A 24302-nucleotide genomic window follows, 5' to 3' on the forward strand; every position below is an offset into this window, starting at 1 on the left:
GGGCGCAGTGGCTCACGCCTGTAATCCCAGCACTTTGGGAGGCCGAGGAGGGTGGATCATGAGGTCAAGAGATCGAGACCATCCTGGTCAACAAGTGAAACCCCGTCTCTACTAAAAATACAAAAATTAGCTCGGCATGGTGGCGTGTGCCTGTAATCCCAGCTACTCAGGAGGCTGAGGCAGGAGAATTGCCTGAACCCAGGAGGCGGAGGTTGCGGTGAGCCGAGATCGCGCCATTGCACTCCAGCCTGGGTAAAAAGAGCGAAACTCCGTCTCAAAAAAAGTTTCTCTTATTAATAAAATGACGAGGGTAGCCACTTCCAAAGATACAGTAGCTCAAATGAAAAAGTAAGCCTCTCATCATGAGGTTACATGACCATAAGCAGCAAGCAGTTTCCATGGAAAAAGATGTGTGTTACAGCAGTACCCAAAAAGCTATGAAAGCAGTTAGCTTGAAAAAGAGAACATATTCCCAATCCTACCATAGTGTCTCATCTTCACACCTCTGCTTCACAACTTAGGCCTCTGAGCACTTCTTGGGTGCTTCGAGAGGAAGGAAATGGTACAGATACTCAGCTCTCACCTTCAAAGAGCACATGCATGTTAAGCATATGCACACATACAAATGCAGAGAAAAGGCTTTTTCATTTAAATGGAGGAAGCTGCCATGTCTACCTCTATAAGAAGAAGAATTAATCACCCACCGTCTGGTTTTAATCCACACGCTCCTGATCCTGCATTTGCATGTATTGTTATCAGGGGAAGGAGCATTTCTGCTTAATCTTATTCACCAGCCAAAAACCTGAAAATGTGAAAACCACATTGGTGGAGTACCTTCTTGGGGACCCAGAAAACTGAGCTGAGCTGCTCTTTTATTGTTTTTTCTTTCTTTCCCTTTTTAAAAAATGATGAACAAATGTCAATTTCAGGGACACTGGGATTAGAAAGTGCTCAGGCCAGGTGTGGTGGTTCATGCCTGTAATCCCAGCACTTTGGGAAGCTGAGGCGGGCAGATCATTTGAGGCAGGAGTTCAAGACCATCCTGGGCAACATAGTGAAACCCTATCTCTACTGAAAATTAAAAGAAAAAAAAGTTAGCTGGGTATGGTGGGTGGGCACCTGTAAACCCAGCTACTTCAGAGGCTGAGGCAGGAGAATCGTTTGAACCTGGGAGGTGGAGGTTGCAGTGAGCTGAGACTGTGCCATTACACTCCAGCCTGGGCGACAGAGAGACTCCTTCTCAAAAAAAAAAAAAAAAGAAAAGAAAAGAAAGAAATTTAAATGTTCAAATTACAGGTCCTTCTATCTTGGAGTGACACTAATTCCTCAGGGAAATTAGCACTTTTTCTTCTGTATTTCCCAAAACATCCAGCCACACACAACCTGACTGACATCAGCCTGTCAGATGCAAGATTGGGTGCCCAGGTGCATCACTTTTGAGCATTTGCAAATGAAATGGCAAGCCCAAACAGCAAGCCTTTCTCTCCTTTTTTTTGAGACAGGGTCTCGATGTGTCACCCAGGCTGGAATGCAGTGGCATGATCACTGCTCACTCACTACAGCCTTGACCTTTCAGGCTTAAGCAAGCCTCCCACCGCAGTCTCCAAGCAGCTGGGACTACAAGCATGCACTACCATATCTGACAAATTTTTTGTTTTCTTTTTGGAGACAAAGTCTCACTATGTTGGCCAGGGTGGTCTCAAACTTCCGGGCTCAAGCAATCCTCCCACTTTAGCTTACCAAAGTGCTGGGATTACAGGCATGGTGCCACCAGGCGTGCCTCCATTTTTCTAGTTCATGCCTTGCTAACAGTAAAAGAAGAGTTTAAAAAAGTGTTCGTATGTATCTAAGCACGTTTCTTCCATTGTTTGTGCTAGAAACCCTTCTCCCTCCTAAGGCTTAACCTAAAAAGGGTCCCAAAAGCCCCTATGTGGGCTGAAGTACCTTCTTCAAAGCCATTAGTCACCAACTTTGCAGTCTTAACTCCAGACTGCACAAGGGGCCACCCATGACACAAAAACTCTGGCAAGATTAGGGGCTAGCAAGAGCGGAAGAAACCGCAATATGCCTGAGACTCCCAGGAGAACAATGACTAGTGCTGGTAGGGAGCAGACTGACAGACAAAGCAGACAGACTCTAACCAGGCCCCACTCTGTTTTCGATGCAACACAAATGTTTTCCATTAAAAGTTCCCTGCCCCACAAACACTCATACATGCAGCTATGAAATCCACATACTTAACTTCTGCTTTCCTGGCACACTGACCCAACTACCTCTCCTGTTCCTCTGGAAGAGAGCAAAGATGAGGGTAAACAGAATTTGGTACCCCTAGCACAAAGGAAAGTGGAAGAGAATTACAATTAGAAGCACACTTACTAAGTACCATCCAACATGAGTGTGCCTGAGCAGGCCAAAGGAAAGAAGGCAGAAAATAAGGACTCTCATTTTGCCAAAACAAATCCTGTCTAGCTCTGGATCTTACTGTTTGGCTCTTATGCTCTCAGCTTAAAGTTAGGTTTTACTTTGTAGTAAAGTCTGCAGATAATCTTCCTCAGGAGGTGTTGGTTACCATTAAAATCAAAACAGGGAAAAAACCTCATAATACTCATTACAAAGTCTGCAAAATTCTAGTATTAAGAAATCTCAGGGAATGCTGGCTGATTTTTAACCTGTATTTCAAATGCTTAGAACCAGCTGAGTATTGCACTTTTGACAAGAAGCTGAACTAGAAATCCCTAAACCATCAGCAACCTCTCCCCTCACCACCAGCAGAACGTGACCCAGGTGCATTTCTAATCAAAAGTCACAGAGGTGGGACACATACATGTTTGAGTAATTCCTTAAAAGAAAGAAATCACACATAAGAATGCAAGGGAGTAATAAAAAGGGAGTGAACACTGAAAAGAAGGGAAGAAGTTACTTTTTTAAATGGCATGAAAGAAATGAAAAGGAAACCCCCTATCCAGGCAGCTCTGGAGTTCCCTAATTGCACAAGAGCAAAGGACACCCCCTGCCAAACATGTATGCCTTCTTAAGCAATTGCTCAACCTACACTCATTGTGCAATTCCAACCTTCCAAAGTTTTTTTGCTGCACATATGCAAACCACGTTTTCCTCGCATTCTAGAATTAAGAACAGTTTATCATTCTTCTCTTCACTTTAGAGAGGGGTGTATGTATGAGCCAAAAAAAAACAAAATTGCTAGATAAGCATTCACTACAAATGAGGTTTTATATTATTTCATCTGGTTGTTTCTGAGTTTACTGGTAGTTAAGAAACACTTGAATTCACTCTTAGGCAGCCAAAGATTCATTTTTCCTATTACTGACAATAATGATACCACAAAAAATTGCCCACAAAAACATCAAACCTTCAAAAGCCTTTGTGCTAAATGATGGCAATTCGGGAATATCTGAGGCACTTAAAAGTGGAAGTCCCTACTGGATAGTCAAAATTCCAGTGGCAGTGCAAGCACCGTGGCTCATCCCTGTAATTCCAGCACTTTGGGAGGCTAAGGCGGGCAGATTGCTGGAGATCAGGAGTTGAGACCAGCCCAGGCAACATGGTAAAACCGTGGCTCTACAAAAACTACAAAAATTAGCCAGGCATGGTGGTATGTACCTGCAGTCCCAGCTACTTGGGAGGCTAAGGTAGAAGGATCCCTTGGGAAACAGAGCAAGTCCCTGTCTCAAAAATAAGTTTACTGTTCAATACAATGTTTTTTAAAAAAAAAAAAAGGCAAACCCGTCACAGACCACAAGAAATATTCACAGGACGTATATCTGACAAGTATTTGTGTCCAGGATCTATGAAGAATTATTATAACTCAACAAGAAAACACCTCCAATGTTTAAAAATGACCAATAGATTAGAATATTTCCCAAAATGAGGATATAAGAATTGTCAGTAAACTCATAAAAAGATGTTCATCATTAATCTGGAAAATGACTATTAAACTATGGCCAGGCACAGTGGCTCACACCTATAATTCCAGCACTTTGGGAGCCACGGCCAGTGGATCACTTGAGGTCAGAAGTTGGAGACTAGTAGAGACTGGTGAAACCCTGTCTCTACTAAAAGTACAAAATAATTAGCTGGGTATGGTGGTGCATGTCTGTAATCCCAGCTACTTGAGACACAGAGAGAGGAGAATTGCTTGAACCCAGGAGACAGAGGCTGCAGTGAGCTGAGATCACGCCATTGCACTCCAGCCTGGGTGACAGAGTGAGACTCTGTCTAGAAAAAACAAAAACAAAAACAAAACTCCAAAACATAAAACTAAAATGAGATACTACTTCACACTTACTAGCATGGCTAAAACAATAAAGATTCGAAATACCAAGTGTTGGCAAGAATGTGAAGCAACTAGAATGCTCATACGTTGCTAGTGGGAGTATAAAATAGTGGAATCACTTCAGAAAAGTGTGGCAGCTTCTTTTAAAGTTAGGTACATACTTATGACTAAGCAATTCTACTCCTGAATATTTATTCAAGAGAAATGAAAATATATGACCACAAAAAGTCCTGTACGTTAATGTTCACAGCATCTTTATTCATAACCCCCCAAACAAAAACAGCCCAAATATCCATCATCAAGTGAATGGATAAACTGTGATATGTCCATACAATGCAATACTAATAATCTATAAACGACTGAAAAGATACAGTGTACAATACGGACGAATCTCACAGATATTATGCTGAGTGACAAAACAAAGACCTAGAAGTATAAACTATATGATTCCATTTATATGAAACTTAGTAACAGGCAAATCTAATCTGTAGTGAGAATAATGAGATCAGCAGTTGCTAGGGGCAGAGAGTAGAATAGGGGATAGAGGCACTCGGAAACATTTTGGGGAAAAGGAAATATTCTATATCTTGATTGAGGTGGTCCTTACACAGAATGTATAAATATTCTGTATCTTGATATAGGTATATATACACCCACACATTCAAATGTATACATTGCTTTAAAATTTTCTGTTTTTTTATTTTTAGTAGAGATGGGGTTTCACCATGTTGGCCAGGCTGGTCTCGAAATCCTGACCTCAGGTGATCCACCCACCTCAGCCTCCCAGAGTGCTGGGATTACAGTGAGCCATTGTGCCCAGCCATATTTTATTGTATGTAAATATGTATTAGTAAGTTGATTAATAAAAGTAAAGGAATTAACTATAAATCTTTAAAATATATATATATATATATATATACACATATATATATAGATATAGATTTTTTTTTTTTTTTTTTTTTGAGACAAAGTCTCACTCTTTCGCCTAGGCTGGAGTGCAGTGGCGCAATCTTGGCTCACTGTAGCCTTTGCCTCCTGGGTTCAAGTGATTCTTCTGCCTCAGCCTCCCAGGTAGCTAGGATTACAGGCACCCACCATCACACTTGCCTAATCTTTGTATTTTTAGTAGAGACAGAATTTCACCATGTTGCTCAGGCTGGTCTTGAACACCTGACCTCTAGTGATCCACCTGCCTTGGCCTCCCAAAGGGCTGAGATTGCAGGCATGAGCTACCGCACCTGGTCTTAAATTGTTTTAAATATCTAAAAATATGGGTTGGGTGCAGTGGTTCATGCCTGTAATCCCAGCACTTCAAGAAGCCGAGGCAGGAAGATTACCTGTGCCCAGGAGTTCAAGGCCAGCCTAGGCAATATAGTGAGACTTTGTCTTCACAAAAAATTTAAAAATTAGCCAGGTGTGATGGCATGTGCCTGTAGTCCCCAGCTACTCAAGGGTCTGAGGTGGGAGGATTGCCTGAGCCCAGGAAGTCAAGGCTGCAGTGAGCCATGATCGTATTACTGCCCTCAAACCCTGGACAACAGAGCGAGATCCTGTCTGAAAAAAAATAAATAAAAGTAAATACTATTATGAAGTAAAAATATATATTCTTTTACATATATGAGATAGTATTAGTAAAAAAAAACTAAAAAGGGTGAAACAAAGTACCAGGACAGAAATTTAAAACAATGCTTTTTTTCCCTCTATCATATATTCTCTTCTTAACCAATTTCAATTTTATATTTATTAAGTCTTGAGACAAGATTGTATGTAGGCAGGTAGGTAGGATAGGCAGGTAGGTATGCTCACATAACTGATCTTCTGGGTGTTTTTTGTTTTTTTTTTTTTTTTGAGACAGAGTTTGGTGCTGTCGCCCAGGCTGGAGTGCAGTGGCATGGTCTCAGCTCGCTCACCTTCAGGTTTTATATACCAGTCATCATCATTAGCCACTGTTCATCTATAAGCAATCTTGCCTCCATCATTTAAAGTCCAGGACACTGTCCTGACCCTCTAGTCCTTAGATGTTGCACTACTGCTACTCTCACACTTCTGCCCATGAACACACCCCCTAAATGATGTGGATAAGACTGTACATATACTTAGTACCACTCAGAGCACTCTCAAGTCTCAAGGATTTGCCTTAAAAAGAAAAAAATCAAGTTCTCTCTTGAAAGACTCAAATTCTAGACTTTGGCGTGCCCTTGAATCCAGGGCATTCCTCATTCTGGATTGAGGAACATTCAATCCAGAGAGAAAGATGCAGATAAATTGAGTCTGAGCATTCTATTCCACTCACATGAACTTTTCCTTCTTTGTTCATCCTCGGGAACTATTCTAAGTCCTTCAGATATCCATGAAATGACAGAGAGGGAGGTCTAAAGAGGAGAAACTATCTCAAAGGGTGAAAACAAAAGACTTATGTATAAGGTTGCCTGAGATGGCATCGTTTATAAAACAGATAAGTCAGTAACTTCCTATAAAACATCTAATGATTGAAGATTAAATAAATACTATAATATATTCATACAATACTGTGCAGCTCGTAAATTCATGTTATAGGTAAACATGGAAATATGTATCTATTGCTAAGCGAACAAAGTACATTACAAAACAATACATACAGTTTGACTCTATGTACACTTCTGTGGACAAGAAGTATTTCAGATTTTGGAGTATTTACATTTTATACTTACTGGCTGAGCATCCCTAATGGGAAAATCTGAAATCAAGCTTTGAATTTTAGTCTTTTGTATTTCAGATTTTTGGACTAGGGATATTCAATATGTACAAACTCTATACTTGAGCAGGAAATTTCAACTATTATCTGTGAGCACACTTTGGGAGGCCAAGGCAGAAGGAGCACTGGAACTCAGGAGTTTGAGACCAGCCTGGGCAATACAGTGAGACCTTGTCTCTAATAAAAAAGTAAGAATAATTAGCCAGGTGAGGTGACCCTTGCCTATAGTCCCAGCTACTCAGGAGGCTGAGGCAAGAGAATCGCTTTAACCCAGGACGTCAAGACTGCAGTGAGGTATGATCGTACCACTGCGTTCCAGCCTGGGTGACAGAGTGAGATCCTGTCTCAAAAACACAAACATACAAAATGGCCAGGTGTGGTAGCTCATGCCTATAATCCCAGCAATTTGGGAGGCTGAGGTGAGCGAATCACTTGATGTCAGAGAGTTTGAGACCAGCCTGGCCAACACAACAAAATCCGTCTCTACTAAAAATAAAAAAATTAGCTGGATGTGGTGGCAGGTGCCTATAATATCAGCTACTCGGGAGGCTGAGGCAGGAGAATCACTTGAACCTGGGAAGTGGAGGTTGCAGTGAGCCAGGATCATGCCGCTGCACTCTAGCCTGGGCGATAGAGCCAGACTCCATCTCAAAAAAAAAAAAAAAAAAAAGCTGGGCACTGCGACTCACGCCTGTAATCCCAGCACTTTGGGAGGCTGAGGTGAGCGGATCACCTGAGGTCAGGAGTTCGAGACCAACCTGACCAACATGGAGAAGCCTTGTCTACTAAAAATACAAAATTAGCCGGGTGTGGTGGCACATGCCTATACTCCCAGCTACTCCGGAGGCTGAGGCAGGAGAATCACTTGAACCCAGGAGGCGGAGGTTGTGGTGAGCCAAGATTGTGCCATTGCACTCCAGCCTGGGCAACAAGAGCGAAACTCTGTCTCTAAATAAATAAAATACCGGAGACAAAGAAGGTATGCAGCAATAATCTACCTAATCTTTTTGAAGCAAGTATTTTTCTTTGTTGAAAGAAATGTTAAATGACCAGCACCAAATTTTAGAAACTATAAGTTGGGATCCAAGAAAACAATCTGCGATATATTAATAAAAAGGAGAATGTAGCACACAAATAGAGAAATAAAACATATTTTGGGAAAAATATACTAGATAAAAAAGAAGGTACTATCTGCTATATTCTTTCAATTGAGTTTTTGTTTCGTTTTGTTTTTAAAGATAGGGTCTTGCTCTGTCTCTCAGGCCAGAGTATGGTGGCACAATCATAGCTCACTGCAGCCTATGCTGCCAGGGCTGAAGCAATTCTTCCACCTCAGCCTCCTGATTAGCTGGAACTACAGGTGCAATATGACCATGCCTTGCTAATTTTTATATTTTTTGTAGGGACAGGTTTTTGCCATGTTGCCAAGGCTGGTCTCAAATTCCTGGGCTCAAGTGATATGTCTGCCTTGGCTTCCCAAAGTGTTGGGATGACCAGCCTGGCCAACATGACAAAACCCTGTCTCTACTAAAAATACAAAAAAATTAGCCAGGCATGGTGGGCGCATGCCTGTAATCCTAGCTACTTAGGAGGCTGAGGCAAGATAATTGCTTGAACCTGGGAGGTGACGGGTGCAGTGAGCTGAGATCGTGCCACTGCCCTCCAGCCTGGGTGACAGACCTTGGGACTCTGTCTCAAAAAAAAAAAAAAAAAAAAAAATATATATATATATATATATATATATATATGGACTGACTAAAAGGCAGGCAAAAAATAAAGGTTATAAGATATAATGTAAGAGAACAAACAATGCAATAGTAGACTTAAAACCTGAACTAGAAGAGGAACAGAATCAACACTATAAAAATTTAAATCAATTACACAGAGAACAAACTTGAGAAACCTTCCTAGAATGCAGACGAAAAGCAAAAACAGATTAAAATAATGACAGAAAAAGTGACCTATATAGGACAAAGAATGGAGACCTAATGTATCAGGGAGAAAAATTACTGAAGAAAAAAATAGAACAGAATATTTGCACTCAAAGGCATGTAACTTGAAGACCTCTGTGTTCAAAGATACAATGATAACATTGATGCCAAATCAGTGCTCTTGAAGCAATTCCTTCATTGGGATACTACCAGCTCAACAAAACTTCAGGAACTCCTCATTGCCTTTAGACTCAAATTAATTTCTGTTGCCACTCACATCTTTATCCAAACTAGGAAAACATTTGCCTTATGTGTCTGGATCTTCCAGGTTGTGTTGGCAACATGTGTTTAGTAAATATCTGCAAAATAAGCATCAAGTCTGGACCAAACATGAAACTAATCTCAACCAGTAATAAAACTGCTCGCACTGCTGCCACTGACAAGCACTTGAGATATGTTTTACATTTCTTAGTAATGAACACTAGAAGCTGGAGGAAATGTTTATATGTTTCAAATTTCTTTAATTTTTCCTTCAAATAGGTTCTTGCTCTGAGACCCAGGCTGGAGTGCAGTGGCACAATCATAATGAGCCCCAAATCCCTGCACTTAAAAAATTCTCCCGTCTCAGGCTCCTGAGTAGCTGTGACTACAGGCGCTTCCTACCACACCTGGCTAATTTTTAAACTTTTTTTTTGTAGAGACAAGGTCTCACTATGTTGCCTAGGCTGGTTTAGAGATCCTGGCCTTAAGTGATCCAGCCGCCTCGGCCTCCCAAATGCTGGGGTTACAGGTGTGAACTACCATGCTTGGCCCCCTTTTGCAGATTTCTAAAAGGTCAAGAGTTCAGCCTAAAGATTCCCTGACACATCCATACTAATCTCCTAGGTTGGGCATAGAGATGACCCATATGAGCTTAACATCATTCTTTTCTCTTAAGGCTCATTATCCTTTTTTACAAAATTTGAAGGGGGTGGCTCATGCCTATATTCCCAGCACTTTAGGAGGCCAAGGCAGGAGGATTACTTGAGCCTAGGAGTTTGAGATCAGCCTGGGCAAGATGGTGAGATCTTGTCTCTATAAAAAACAAAAAAATTTTTAAATTAGGCATGGTGCCATATGCCTATAGTTCCAGCTAGTCAAATATACAAAAAAATTAAGTGGGTATGGTGGTGCACCTGTAATCCCAGCTACTTGGGAGGCTAAGGCAAGAGAATCACTTGGACCCAGGAGACGGAGGTCCCACTGAGGCAAGAGGATTCCTTGTGCCCAGGAATTTGAGGTAGCAGTGAGTTATGATAGTGCCACTGACTCCAGCCTGGATGATAAAGTGAGACCCATCTCTTAAAAAAGGAAGGTACTAATCCTTACATGGCAGGCTTATTTAGAGAACTTAATGCAATACTGTACAGAAGAAGTACCTAGCCTAGGGACTGACACGATACTCAGCAGATGTTATTTTCCCCTGCCAGGGATGGAGAATAAAGCAGAGTAACACTTTATGTGATTATACAACGTGCCCAGGGAAGCTCTCTCTACCAGCGTGACAGTTAGAAGGGAGTGAGAGAGGCACACAGCTGAGTACAGAGTGCTCCTGGTGAAGAGAAGAGCAACTGCTAAGACTCTTAGGCATGAGCGCTTGGTTTGTTTGAGGAACAGCAAGGATGTCAATGTGACATACTGGGTTCAACCACAGCAGCAGGACCTGAGGTTAGAGAGCTTGGGAGTGGTATGAAGGTGGGGTCAGATAATGGAGGGCATTGTAGGCTATTGTTAAAACTCTGGCCTCTAAGTGAGAAGAGTAACCATTAGAAAGTTTTGAACTAAGAACTGACATATCTTACTGATATTTTTAAAATATACTGAAGAGGCTGGGTGTGGTGGCTCACATCTGTAATCCCAGCACTTTGAGAGGCCGAGGCAGGCGGATCACGAGCTCAAGACATTAAGACCATCCTGGACAACATGCTGAAACCCTGTCTCTACTAAAAAATACAAAAACTAGCTGGGCATGGTGGCGCACGCCTGTAGTCTCAGCTACTCGGGACGCTGAGGCAGGAGAATTGCTTGAACCCCGGAGACGGAAGTTGCAGTGAGCCGAGATTGTGCCACTGCACTCCAGCCTGGAGCCTGGAGACAGAGCAAGACTCTGTCTAAAAAAAAAAAAAAAAAAAAAAAAAGACTGAAGATTAGAAGGGGAAAAGAACTAGAGCAAGCAGTTAAAAGGCACTGCAACCAACTGCACTGGGGTGCAGTGGTGAGACACAATTGTATCTGTATGTATTCTGAAGGTAAAGAAGACATTAACTGCTGATGGATTTGATATGGAGGTGTGAGAAAGAAGTGCCAAGAATAACCCTGATCAGGGTTATTCTGACACAAGCAACCCAAAAATCAAAGCTGCCATTTACCAAGATGGGGAAGGGTAAAGGAAGACCAGGTTGGTGAGTAGGGGTGGGGCCAGATTCAAGAGTTTGGATTTGGACATGTTAGGTGTGACATACGTATTTCACAGTCCTTGACGTGGAGACCTACCTGAGTCTCACTGAGCTGCAACTGCACCCTAGGTAGCCTGTGGATCACTACATAGGCTGAGGGCTGCTCTGCTGGCTCTGTGTGCTCCTGGAGCCAGCACGCATGTGTGGTACCCGATACTAAAGCTGGAGAGCAGATGAAGATGCGGTGTGGGAAGTCTGAAGCTGGTTAGTCTCCTGGCTCTGTGTTCTCCTCGAGCCAGAATGCATGCTTAGTACCTGACACTAAAGCTGGAAGATGGGGCGTGGGAATTCTGAAACTGGTTAGTCTCCTGGCTCTGTGTTCTCCTTGAGCCAGCACGCATGCGTGGTACCCGACACCAAAGCTGGAAGACGGGGCATGGGAAGTCTGAAGCTGATCAGAACCCTTCTAGTCAGCACCTGTCCCACACTAACGACAGCTTCCATAGCGAACTCCCAAAAGCAACCTCTGGCATCAAGACCACCCCACGATCACAAAAGAAGAGAATGAGGATACTTCCGGCCCAAGCCAGGCCATCCAGTTTCTCTTCTAACTCAACATCTTCCACAAGTATAAAACAACCTGCTAGCTGTACTCAGCCTCACAGACTACAAATCCCCATGATTTTCCCATTCTGAGACTAGAAGAGCAGAAATTCACTCTAAGTTTTTTGTTGGAAAGGCATAAAATAAGTATTCCTTTTGGGAAAGAGAGGTTCTCTGATTCCCAAGCTCCAGAAGCCATTAAATGCATCCAAAGAGTATAAGTTTTTGATGTATCAGTGTCTACAACCTTAATCTACTTAAGCAATTTAACCAAAGGGAATATATGCTCAAATTCTGCTACCAAAAATTGATTCACTGTTTATAACTGTAAAAAAGTTGGGAACATTCTCTTGGTTCAATAAAGCAAAGACTGGTTAAAGAAATCTTGGAATATAAAAGAATTCTAGGTAACTATAAAAATGACTCCATATAAGAATATATTTTAAATATTAGGAAAAAAGCAGATTACAAATAGTACATACACCTGGGCATGGTGGCTCACACCTATAATCCCAGCACTTTGGGAGGCTGAGGCAGGTACATCACTTGAGCTCAGGAGTTTGAGACCAGCCTGGCAACATGTTGAAACCTCATTTCTAGAAAAAATACAAAAATTATCAAGGCATTGAAGTGGGTGCCTAAGTCCTAACTATGCGGGAGGCTGGGGTAGGAGGATCGCTTGAGCCTGGGAGGCAGAGGTTGCAGTGAGCTGAGATTGTGCCACCATACTCCAGCCTGGGCAACAGAGTGAGACCTATCTCCAAATAAATAAATAAATAGTACATATAAACATATAATATGACCTCCAGTTTTACTGAAAATGAAAGTGTGTGTGTACTACAAATTACATATGATTTGCAAAGTAATAGTGTTTTTACTTCTGGGTAGAAAGAAGGATGACGGGTAATTTTTCTTTTTATTTGTCTGTGTTTTCCAAATTTTCTACAGTGAAGAAATACTCTTTTATACTAAAAACAAGGTGTTTTTTGTTGTTGTTGTTGTTGTTTTGTTTTTATTTAAAGAGACAGCTTTCTCATGTTGCCCGGGATGGTCTCGAACTCCTGGGCTTAAGCGACCCACCCGCCTTGGCCTCCCAAAGTGCTGGGATTAAAGGTGTGAGCCACTGCAACAGGCAAAGAACAAGTTTTTAAAATTTTATATTCTGTATGAAGTCTCGCGCAGCTGTGGTTCACGTTAGGAATTTTTACTTTTTTTTTTTAAACTCTACCTGTGTCCCTAGTTTGGACTTCATCTAGGTCAAAAGACCTCCTCCTGAGAAGACATTTGTGGAACCCTCCCCAAAGGCCTCTTCACAGGGGATGGGATGCTAACTCCTCTGCAGAAGTTAGTCACAGGGTATTCCCTGCCTCCTCCACAGAGCACTTTGCTCCCAAGATCTGTGGGTGCTACTTCCCCAGCCTAGTAACTGCTATTGTATGTGGGAAATGTGAAGTTGACTGGACTACTCTACTCTTTACCTGGCTGAAAACCCAACTGTTACGTACAGACTAAGAGCTCCATAGTCCCCATCAGCGCAACAGGGAATGGGCTTTGTTTTCTATAAACAGACAGGCAAGAAAAACGTTCAGGTTAAAACACAGTCCTCAGAGGAAGGAAAATAGAAACCAGGCAGTGGGGAATGCTTCATATTCCTCAAAGTTTTTTTTTTTTCTAAGTTAACACATGGTGTCTGCTTCTCTCTAGTCACCTATTTATCACTCTCCTCCTTAGAGAAGGGAAAAAGCCCTGGCTGTTTTCCTAGTGCAGAGTTTTGTGGTGGGGGGGGGGGGAGAAGGAAGGGGGGAGAAAGGAGGGTGCTTTAAGCATGATGCAAACCATTTGGAGCTGAGTGAGAGCACTGCCAACACAAGCTGCACTATTTAAACAAGTGAGGAAATGATCGTATATACAACATGCCAGCGAGCACACACACACACCAAAGGAAGTCGAGAGGGTTTTTTTTTTTTTTTTTTTTTTTCAGGACACAGAGCTGGATGTCAGCGGCTAAAAGGTCGATATTTTCCCTTAACACCCTTCTCAATGACTTAATCATGTTCCATTTGCACAGAAAACTTCCCAAGAATAAAAAAGTCTGGAGAATTAAGAGGAGGGGCAAATGGGGAGGGATGTTTGGCCTGGCGCTGACCTTGTCCGAGGTTTTCTCCACGTAGCAGGGGTCCTGAGGGGCAGCCAGCAAGGGGACAAAGCCCGAGAGAAGCCGATCCTCTTCCAGGATAAGAAGGGTGAGGTCATCATCCGGGTCCTTGTACAGCGGCACCTCAGACTGATTCACTGCAGTCAGTATGTTACAGAAATCAGCCAGCGTCGACCACACATCCACAGCAACACTGTGAGAAATAAGGTAAGAAAAGAGCAGCTCTAAAGAGGGACCAGTCAAAAAAAGTATTCTCAGTACTTATGATCAGGGAGGTACTTGCGGCAAATGTTGTCTAGGCTGGTATCTGCCAGGAAATCGGACCCCAAATGCTAGGAAACAAAACTGTGCCGAAGGTACCAATCTGAGGTATGTGTATGTGGAGCTACGCAAAGTTGAAATTGATTAGGGGGAGTTTTTAATCCTCACCAGAGAGGAAAAAGAATTTAGACAATCAGTTGACTAATACAGGGTCCTGTCATCTTTCCAGACAGTGTGCCTGAGACGCTTACTCAAACACTCTAGACACCCAGTGCCCGAGGCTGCTCCCAGAATCCCCCACTGCTGTCCAGTCCAGTATATGCCATACAGACAGCAACTGAGCACCAGCCTCTCCTCCTCCAGCCACAGCCATTGTGGGTCTCGTCACAATACAGAAAGAGTCACGCAGATTTTCCTCCTACAATGCTTTAGAACTCTCTTCCCTGTATATAAACAGGCAATCAATCAATCAGTCAACCTCATTTCTGGGCCATCAACATCCTCACAGGAAGGTAAAGCCTCTTACACATTTCATCAGCACTGTCTCAGCCATTCCATGCCTCTCCTTTCTCTCACTTGTGGAAGGTTAGATACAGGGATACAGGGTGACCAACCATTCTGGTTTGTGTGGGACTGTCCTATAGCAGTGAAAGTCCCACATCCCCAGAAACCTCCCCCAGTCCTGGGCAAACTGGTATGGCTGGCTGTCCTAACTGCTATCACCAGGTCCTGATAGAATCTGAGAAGAAACCTTGAAACTGCAAAGTTTGGCTCTCCCTAACTGAAATTTCAGGGTAGAATTATTTTAAAAAAGAAGAAGAAAAAAAAAAAGGTTCATTTCTCTGTCACCATCACTTGTCAAAAATTGCCTGTGGGTCAGATTCCTACTTTGGTGGGTGCTGAGGATCCATAAGCTTTTTTCTTTTCTTTTCTTTTTTTCTTGCCTGCCCAGGGATACTACAAATTGTGGTAAAGATATAGGACCTGCCAAGTCTACCTGCCAAGTCTACAGACTTGGCTTTCTTCTCCAAAGAGACACTTAACCAGGGAGTCTGGAACAGATAGTATCCTATGGATACTAAGTTTTACTCTGAAAGAAGAGATGTACAGGATAATGACAAAGAAAAGCTTCACAATTAGATTCAAAAGGTAGAGTGGAAAGAGGCAGTATGTAAAGAGAGCTATAAGAATCATCCTGGGCTGGGTATGGTGGCTTACGCCTACAATCCCAGTACTTTGGGAACACGAGAAGGGAGGATCACTTGAGGCCAGGAGTTCAGGACCAGCCTGGGCAACATAATGAGACCCTCTCAATAAAAACAACAAAGAAGAATCATCTGGAATCTCCCCAGTGGAGTTACTGCCTATGAGTCCTACTACGGAGGGGCCTCAGATCTAAGCAACTTGTTTCTCCTGGAGACTAAAAATCTTTGGGAGATGGCAGAAAAGAAAGCATCCAAGGGATATGCCACAGAAGGTGACAGTGCGGGAGAAAGTGGAACAGAGGTATGGGAACTCCCTGACTGGCTCCAGGTGGAAAGAGGCTGCGCTGCTTTATTTACTGTAATCACTGTACTAGGAAAAGGCAATGAAATGAAACATCTTGTTTTCAAGAGTGTCCTGGGAACCAGGCGGAACACAGCCCCATTAATCATACAATGGCACATAATCAACACACGTGTACTGCAGAAGTAACTCGCTTCACAGGCTTTACCCAAGAAAAAGAACATGTTTGGGAAGAATCACCGGAGGGACGAGTTTTCTAAAGCCTCTCTCAGCGCAGACACCGACAACCAGACTCATTCACAAAGCTCCATCTTTTGGCTCAGCCGGGTTTGGCTGTCAGAAATGTTTAAATATGGAAAAAAATAAACAGTTGCAACACGTTTCTGTGCAGAGATCTGCCTGAGCTCCTTTGTGATGTAATGGGAAACGCGGCATTCAGGCTACCAGCTGTAGAATAAACAGAACTTCGAGGGTTAAAAGGAACTGAACTTTCCACGACCCCATCTGCAGAGGAGAAAATAATAAGAGGAATGATGCACTGCCCCACAGCCCTGATAGTTTATCCTCCGGTCCGGCTGCAGAGACAAGCACCGGATGTGATAGGGCTGCTCAGGGCCGCCTCCGAGGTTAGTACTGCCCATGGGAGACGCACAGGGAGGCTCTTCCAGTTCCCCGCTTCCTCCCCCAGTGCCCTGCTGGCCACTTGAGCCCACTGCCTGTGTCTGATCCCACAGCACTGGTGAGCTTTGGCCAACAGGCACTGCTCGGCTGCAGAGCAGCAATTTGGAAAATAAACAGGAAAGACGACAGTGAGAAGGAAGAAGGTGAAAAGTCTCCCAGCTGAATTCTTGGCTTGAGGGCCCTGGCTGGTGCTGTGCAGGTCAAGGCTGCTGTAGGACATAGCTGGGGGCTGGGGGGTGGTATGGGCAGCAGCATCCCCAGCCAGAGAGAGGCGGCCGAAAATTACCCACGGCTGCCACAGTGGGAGGCCCCACATCCCTCTCTCATCCTCCCACCCCTACCATCTTGGATCCAAGATGAAGAAATATGTGGTACCATGTGGTTCTCATTACCATGCTCTCCTGTCCCCTACGGCTCAGATAAACCAAAACTGACTCCTCCCAGGGACTGCTGGTCCCACCACTAGGGACCCCTGCCCACATATGCCTTTTTGCCCATTACCACCCACCTTGTACCAAAACCTTAAGACTCACTGCAAAAATAAGGTGGATGAGAATCCCTACCTGAATGCTGATTTATAAGACAGCAGCTGATGCCAAAAGACAGGGAGTGCCCTGAGTTCCCAACTCAGAAATATATATAAAAGTGGTCCAAGAGCCAAGCTAGGCTGTGCAGAACCAAGGAAACATACAATATGCTTCAATGAGAGGTCATGTCTGCTCTGGTGAATTCAGACTGGTCTTGTCCTGACGCTGAGTAGCTGCCTTCTTCTGGTATCTTAGTGGGACTACCCAAACTCAGTTTACATTTCCCATCCTCAGTTATCTCTTTCCACTGAACACCACGGACAGAAACACAACTACTCAGAGACCCGCGGGCTACACAGTGACTCTCTACAGGAGTGAGGAAGTGTCAGGAAACTAAAAAGAAAAGCTGCTTTGAAAAACTAGATGAGATGTCTAAACTCAAAAGCTAAGACGTTTGCAAAAGTCATTAAATGACTTGCAAAAGACATTTAATTCAGGAATTAAAAAGGTTTAATTCCTGAAACCTGGGCAACATCACCTCAGCCTACCCAGTCAGGCCTCTGGGCTGGAGGTCAGTTCTGTGGATGAACATAGGATTTCCTGTCTGTAGAAGGGGAAAAGCTTAGCTTCTTCCTGCTTTAGTTCCTCATCTCATCCAGGATCACCTTCTAACCTTCACCCAACAGCAGCCCTTAGACCCTATGGATTCAAGGTTGGCCCGGGCTAAGGAGCCAAAGGTCAAATTTGGGTGGCGATGAGGATCTATAAACAGGTGCCAATCTTTCGGAAACACTTGGGAAATAACTTCCCCAAAGGTTTTCCAAATAATCTGAAATGACTTTTGATTCGAAATGGACCCTTTAGAGTGCTCTGGGCTCAGGCAGGTCCTTCCAGTTTGTTCTGGTTCAATGTAGATTTTAGGGAAACTCCCAGAGCCCACGATATCCCACTAAAGTTAGAGTGGACTCTTCAAGCAGACACAAAGCAGCCACAGACTACGAAACTGCGTCCAATGAGCCTGTTTATGGCTCCCAGAATGATGGCAAGGGAGTCTCTCAGCAGCTGTGGTGTGATTAGTGAGCAGGGATCAGCAGTTGCAAGGTGACCCACTGGCCCAAGCCCACAGAACACACCACACACCAGGAAAGCAGACCCCTGGATGGAGTTTGAAAGCCAGATCCTAGTTTGGGACAAACCAACAGTGACTAGTTAGAAGTATGCACTCAGAACCAAGGCTCACTTGCTTCCCTACAGACATGCATTCACTTACTCCACTAGGAAAGGAAAAAAATAAGAGTTAATTTACTTTTTATTACCTCAGAATTCCAAAGTTTAATGTATCTGTCAGTTTGAGTGCAGTGCAGCTGCTGGCCGATACAATGCAGCCCAGGCCAGCCCAGGTGACTGGGGAAACACATTTCACAGAAACAAACCAACACACACTCCTGGCTGGTTGTTTTGGGGATATTGACTGGGGAGTCAGATTAACCCTTCAGGCTGGGGTTAGTTCTGCAAATAGCTGTGGAAAGGCAGCTGAAGCCCAGGGAACTCAGAAGCCCTGCTCTCACAGGGGCCATGGGTTTCTGTGTTCCTAAAATGTTGCTTTTCTCACAGGAGATGTTACCCAACTACAGCATCCTCTGGCAGATTAAGGTATGACAGGTGAGACATGCTATACTGCAATAATATACCATCTTGCCCAGAACTCAGAAAGGCAGTCTGCCAGCTTCATGGGGAAGGGGTCAGGTAGGACTTTTTCTGAAAGTTCCACTGGGGCAGGACTGAGAGGAGGAGAGAGTCTGAAAACAGTGGAGCACTAACGCCTGACCAAAACTCAGTCCATCTTTCTGGCAAGTCTAAGGAGGACTAAGCACTCACACACTCCTTCATATTTTAGTGGGGGAACAAGCTGACTGGTGATTAATATCAAGTACAATGACCCCATGTTACAAGCCTGCTGGGGCCTGTGGAGGTGGCCATTTCCTGTGTAATACCAGCTTGTTTAAACACTAACATTCAAACTCCACAGCTGCAGAACAAACCCGGAAAGAGCCGAGTGAGAAGAAGCCGTGCATTGTGTTTCCGAGCCATGGAAGATCAGAGAAGCAGTACAGATGGGAAACTAGTTGGGTCTTCTGGTTCCTGGAGTGAGGGGATCTGGAAACACGGCCAGGATGGCACAGAAGCTAGGCACAAGGAAGCTAAAAAAGAGGTTGATCATGAGGTACAGACACAAAGACAGACAAACGGCTGTAACAAGAGAACCATGCCGAAGACATGCAGCATCCACTGTTTCAAACTGTTTCTTTGTGGGCCATTACAGCCTAGCCTACAACTCTCCAGGTAAGGGTCAGAAGCTAACATAAGACCACTGTTACCACGAAGAACTTCTCACTCCATTGGAGAAAACCGCAGGAAGTGAGCAACTAATAGCAGGAATGGACTTGAATCCAACAAGTATGGTAGAGTTAAAAGAATAATACCTGGGCTTGAAATGGCTCAGCACGCCTCTTGGGAAGCCAAGATGTCATGCCAACTGTTCGCAGTGAGCTAAGGACTGGATTGTGGTACCCCACGGCTGACGAGCTCGGCAGGCCTTGAGTTGGGATAGAGAGGGGAGAATTCTAGGCAGCTCCCTGAGATTTCTAGCAGCAATGTGTCATCTAGATGCCACATGATACAAAGAAGACACAAAGGTATCAAACATCACCATTCCAGGAGTTAAAACATGAGCAGGAAGATGCTATCCTCTAAGAATGAGGTTTATCAGGTGACCACTAAAGTGTGTAAGACTTAGGTGTGAGGATAGTCCCTTCTATCTTTCTAGTTTATACAAACAAGTCGGCTTGGGCCTCTGTGAGAGTACTCACCCTAAATCAATTCTGCCCAAAAGGGCAAATCAAATTCTGAAGCTCAGTCATCCTGCCCTTCTGCAAGAACAGAAACCTCTCCATGTTCTAAGCAGTGCAGCTGGAACCCTATGGCCAGCAACAGGTCACAGCAACCTAGTTCCAGGATTTCTCAAGTCTCAGAGAACTTCTACTATACACTGCCCCAACCTCTGCGGGGTCAGTGCCTTATTTGATTTCGGTTCTCCAAAGCTACACTCACATGTATAGCCTCTGTCATATCACTATGGTGTGTTAAACCCATCAGCACTGCATGTTTGGGAAAGAGCAGCCCCTAGGGGATTTTGACATCTCCACGGCATGAGTGGAGCCCTCGGCGGCCTCCCTGGTGCGGATTCTCACGGTTCCTGCCTCTCCAAACTTTTAGCTGTAACCACTCCAACACGTCTTCTTAGTTTAGCACACACTGGACCCAAATAACCTCAGCTCAGAGCTGGAAAGTACTCTCCCTGGGGTCAGCTGCTGTACCCTGCTGGGGTCAGACTGGAGCTTTAGGCCAACACCCCTTCCTCTCACAAGGAGTCCTATGGGAGGCGTGGGGAGGGGACAGGAGCTCCTGCCGTGGGAGAGATCACGTGTGCCCCACACTCAGCACTTGGAGGAAGAGGAACCCCCTGGTGCCAGGCTGTAATGCTAACGCCCCAACCCGGAGCCAGGGAGACGGGGTGGGGAGCCAGGGTAGCAAAGGGGCTTCCCACAGTCACCACCACTTCCTTTAGGGAAGTGCTGATGGACTATTACTCAGTGACCTCCTAAAATGCCCTTTTGCGAAGACGTATTAAGCGTCCTTGAAGGGGTGCCGATGAGACTTGGGATTAGTTCTTATTTCGGAGCTGCCCTGTGAAGGTGAGTCAACTATTTGTTTTTTAACTCGAGAATTTCTATCTCATCTACAGAGTCAACACATGTAGGCTCCCTGAGGAAATTAGCTTACTGCATACGCCCTATGTATCCCTATTTCTCCCTGCGTGACAATACCTCAGAGGGCTCCCTATGAACCTTTCCAGGGTGTTCTATAGACTATGTAAGACAAACCATGGAAAAGCAGCAAGTACAAGAATTTCTAGAGTTTTTTTTTTTTTAAACAGTACTCCAATCCAACAGTGTGATAAATGCATCCGAGCTACAATTAGGAAGATATATAGCATCAGAATACGAAGGTCTGGGCAGCCTGGTGAAACGCGGGCTCTCCAGAGCCCCAGCTATGTTTCCCATTATGTAACCCTGGTCATGGGCAGACAGCCAGACTCCAAATGAAAAAGAGACTCTGGCTTGGCACGGGTTCTATTTTCCTATCCTCATTCGGGGTCAGCGCAGTGTCATACAGCTGCAGAGAAAGCTCTGGGGATTAGACCTGGGAAAGCCTCCAAGACCAGGACCTGGGTTCAAGTACCAGCTGAAAGCAATAAACCAACTGCCACAGCTGGGCTAGGTTTGGATGTTCTCAAAGTCCCCTGACTCTTTCACTTACTGAGAACTAGAGATCAGGATAAGTGAAGATTTGGCCTCAGCAGAGACTAAAATGAGGTAGGCTGTCCCACTGCCCTAGCCTTGCCAAAGGTCCTGGGATGCAAGGGGTCACTCTGCTCAGGTTCATGAGGCCTGTCGCTCTACTCCTCTCCAGCACAACTTTCGTTGTGCTCAACTTGCTGAAGTGAGGTGCAGCTGCCTCTCCCTTCTCACCAGAGGCTTGGTATGGAAGGAAACACAAACTATGCTAGCAGATAGGGCAACAAGATGGCCCCTCCAAACACAGCAGTCTGTTCTAAATAGACCAAAGCACTCTACACCGTCCTTCACAGTGGCCCGAGGCCACTGTCCACACCCTGCTGTAATCCTCGATACCAACCATCTCCTGGGATTATGAAGCCATTTTGTTACAATCCCTAAAGGTACAAATGGGAAATCACTTCCATGGATGCTGACTCTAGCATACAGATCTAATTGGTGCCACAGTGAAAGAAGGCACAAATGCCCAGCAATCCTGCCCTTTTCACTCTGCAGTGCCAATGATATTCTGTCATCCTCATCCTAGGTGTTCCACGTATGTCTGCTATTGTGGATTTGACTGGAAAGAAGAGGAACACGGGCGAAGAGGAGAGAACCAAGGAAACCAGTAATGAACTCTGGAATTCCCCTAGGAGAGGGGAAGACGCTGTGCAATGATTCTCTAAGTGCATAAGAAAAGACAGGAAGGGAATGAAGGAAGAGAGATGAAACAAGGGTCCAACACGTCAGAGGGACCATTTGGAAATGGGGTTTCTGGAGAAAAAGCAAAGGGGACTTCCTCTGTGTCGGAAATATAGGCTCTGTGGTCACCTTATCTTAGGATCAGAGAAATTTATCTTTGTAAAGAACAAACGCAGGCAAATGGCAATGAAAGCATGCCAAGAAGGGGCACTGAACAGCCACCATTTCCTTCCTACTCTCTTGGGAGCATTTCTAACCCCTTCAAATGAAGAGCAGCAACAAGGACTTTACAAGTGTCAGGGGATTACGGTTTTGACGTCTACAGAACCATTGGGGTGTGTTATTTTCTATGACCTTAAAAGAAAAGCCTCTTCAAAATGTAAGATTGGTGGGCCTAAGATAAAGTTTGAAACCCACAGAACCACCATACCTTGCCAATCTCTCAACCAGAGTATTTACTTAGTGAGTATTAGGAAGCTATACAAGAATATGGCAAACAAAAGAAGGGAGGTGAAGTCTTATTCCACTTTTCCAGTCCTCTGATCTGAAGGGTATGTGGTAGGACTACCCTCAGTGGCAGTCAGGCCAGGTTTGCTCTGTTGAAGGGCAAACAGTCCTTAAACAGCCATGCTTTGGGGTCAGGCACCAGGATAGCAAAGCCTCTTTTTCAAGCTTAAACTTGCATTCCAGAGATAACCAGCTGCTGATCCTAACTGCAGAGAGAGGGAGAGAGAGAAAGAGAGACCACAGAAGGAGACTTTTTTCCTCTATTACACTGACTTCTCTAACCCAGACTGGCTTCACGAGAAAGAAAGTGGTATCCACAGCTATAGTAACGTATTTACTGGGCAATTAAATTCAATACACTATTTGGTCAGATTTGCTCTCCTTGTGAAGAAGTCTGAAAAGACTAAGCAAGTAAGACTCAAGTGTCCCAACCCCCTCTGCCTTTCTGTAGCCCAGAATGTGAAGCCCAGCCGAGGATGGCTGTAGCTTGGACCACGTGCCTGGCTGTAGATTGAGCCCTTGCCCAAAGATGGGCAGCAGCTCACAGCGCCGGCAACGGGCCATTTGTTGCAGCATCCAAAGAGAAAACAGACTCAGCATCTCAAGCAAATGAGGCCCAGCACTTCCTGTGTGAGCTTTCCATTTCCTCAGCCAAACAAAAGCCAAAAGGGAGTGAGAGAGGGAGGAGGGATGAAGTGAGACATGGTGCGTGAGAGAGCCCAGGATATGGGTAAACAGGGGCTGTGTGAATCCTGTCTGAGGGACCTGTGCTTGTAAGGAGGTGACCCAGGGAAGGCCCAGGCTCCAGGGAGAGATGGCCTGCCTCCCGACCTCAGAGGAAGGAAGGGACACTCAGTGACCCCTGCGCATGTTCAGAAGCAGTAGCTTAGATACTTGGAGAACTGAGTCCTTTCTTGGCATTTTCTTTTCAAAACTGCAACTGCCTAGTCCTCACTACAGATGAGTAGCCTGAAAAGTTTGAGGCTGTACATGTTACCTCTTTGGGGATCACTGCTGAGAAACAGCTGTCCTCTAGCTGGCAGATCCAGAGTTCCATTGTGTGGCCCCAGCTGCACAGCTTGGGGCTCCAAGGCCTCAGCCTGGAGTGCATTTTGGAAACCTAGGAGGCCCACAGATAGGACACAGAGAACAGTCCGATGCTGTGAGTGCCATCCACGCAGTTACAGAGCTAGAGGTGGGGAGGGCATGGGGAATCTGAGGTTAATAGGGGTGCATCTTGAGGTGAGGACAACACAAACATTTAGAAGAAAGGTGGAAGAGTCAGACTACACAGTTCACACAGAAACTGCTGCCCAGAAATATATGCTTTAGCCTTCCCTTTGTAGGTCACCCATGAGTCCGGGAAACTCACATGGCTGGTCTCCAAGCCAGACAAGCTCCCTTCTCTACTACCCAAAAGTTCCCTCCACAGGGGCCAGGGTCTCCACAATCTATCCTCCAGTATTATTTCTCTCCAGAAAAGAAGACTGGAGATAAATCATGAGGTACTGGGTAAGGATGCTTGTTCTGAAACACACATAAATGCTTAACACAGAGCATGAAGGGGCT

The 24302-nt window shown here is 44.6% G+C and overlaps 1 protein-coding gene across 3 annotated transcripts in view; it reads right to left on the reverse strand.

Moving 5' to 3' along the window:
- The window catches only part of SMG6 (SMG6 nonsense mediated mRNA decay factor), a 255604-nt gene that overhangs the window by 99903 nt on the left and 131399 nt on the right, over window positions 1–24302 (reverse strand). For all 3 annotated transcript variants that reach the window (XM_003933086.4, XM_010343667.3, XM_010343666.3), the window contains exon 13: window positions 14144–14345. In XM_003933086.4, coding sequence (XP_003933135.3) covers window positions 14144–14345 — 202 coding nt within the window. The remainder of the gene's footprint in view (window positions 1–14143; window positions 14346–24302) is intronic.

Source organism: Saimiri boliviensis, chromosome 17 (assembly GCF_048565385.1).
Source record: "Saimiri boliviensis isolate mSaiBol1 chromosome 17, mSaiBol1.pri, whole genome shotgun sequence".
NCBI lineage: Eukaryota > Metazoa > Chordata > Mammalia > Primates > Cebidae > Saimiri > Saimiri boliviensis.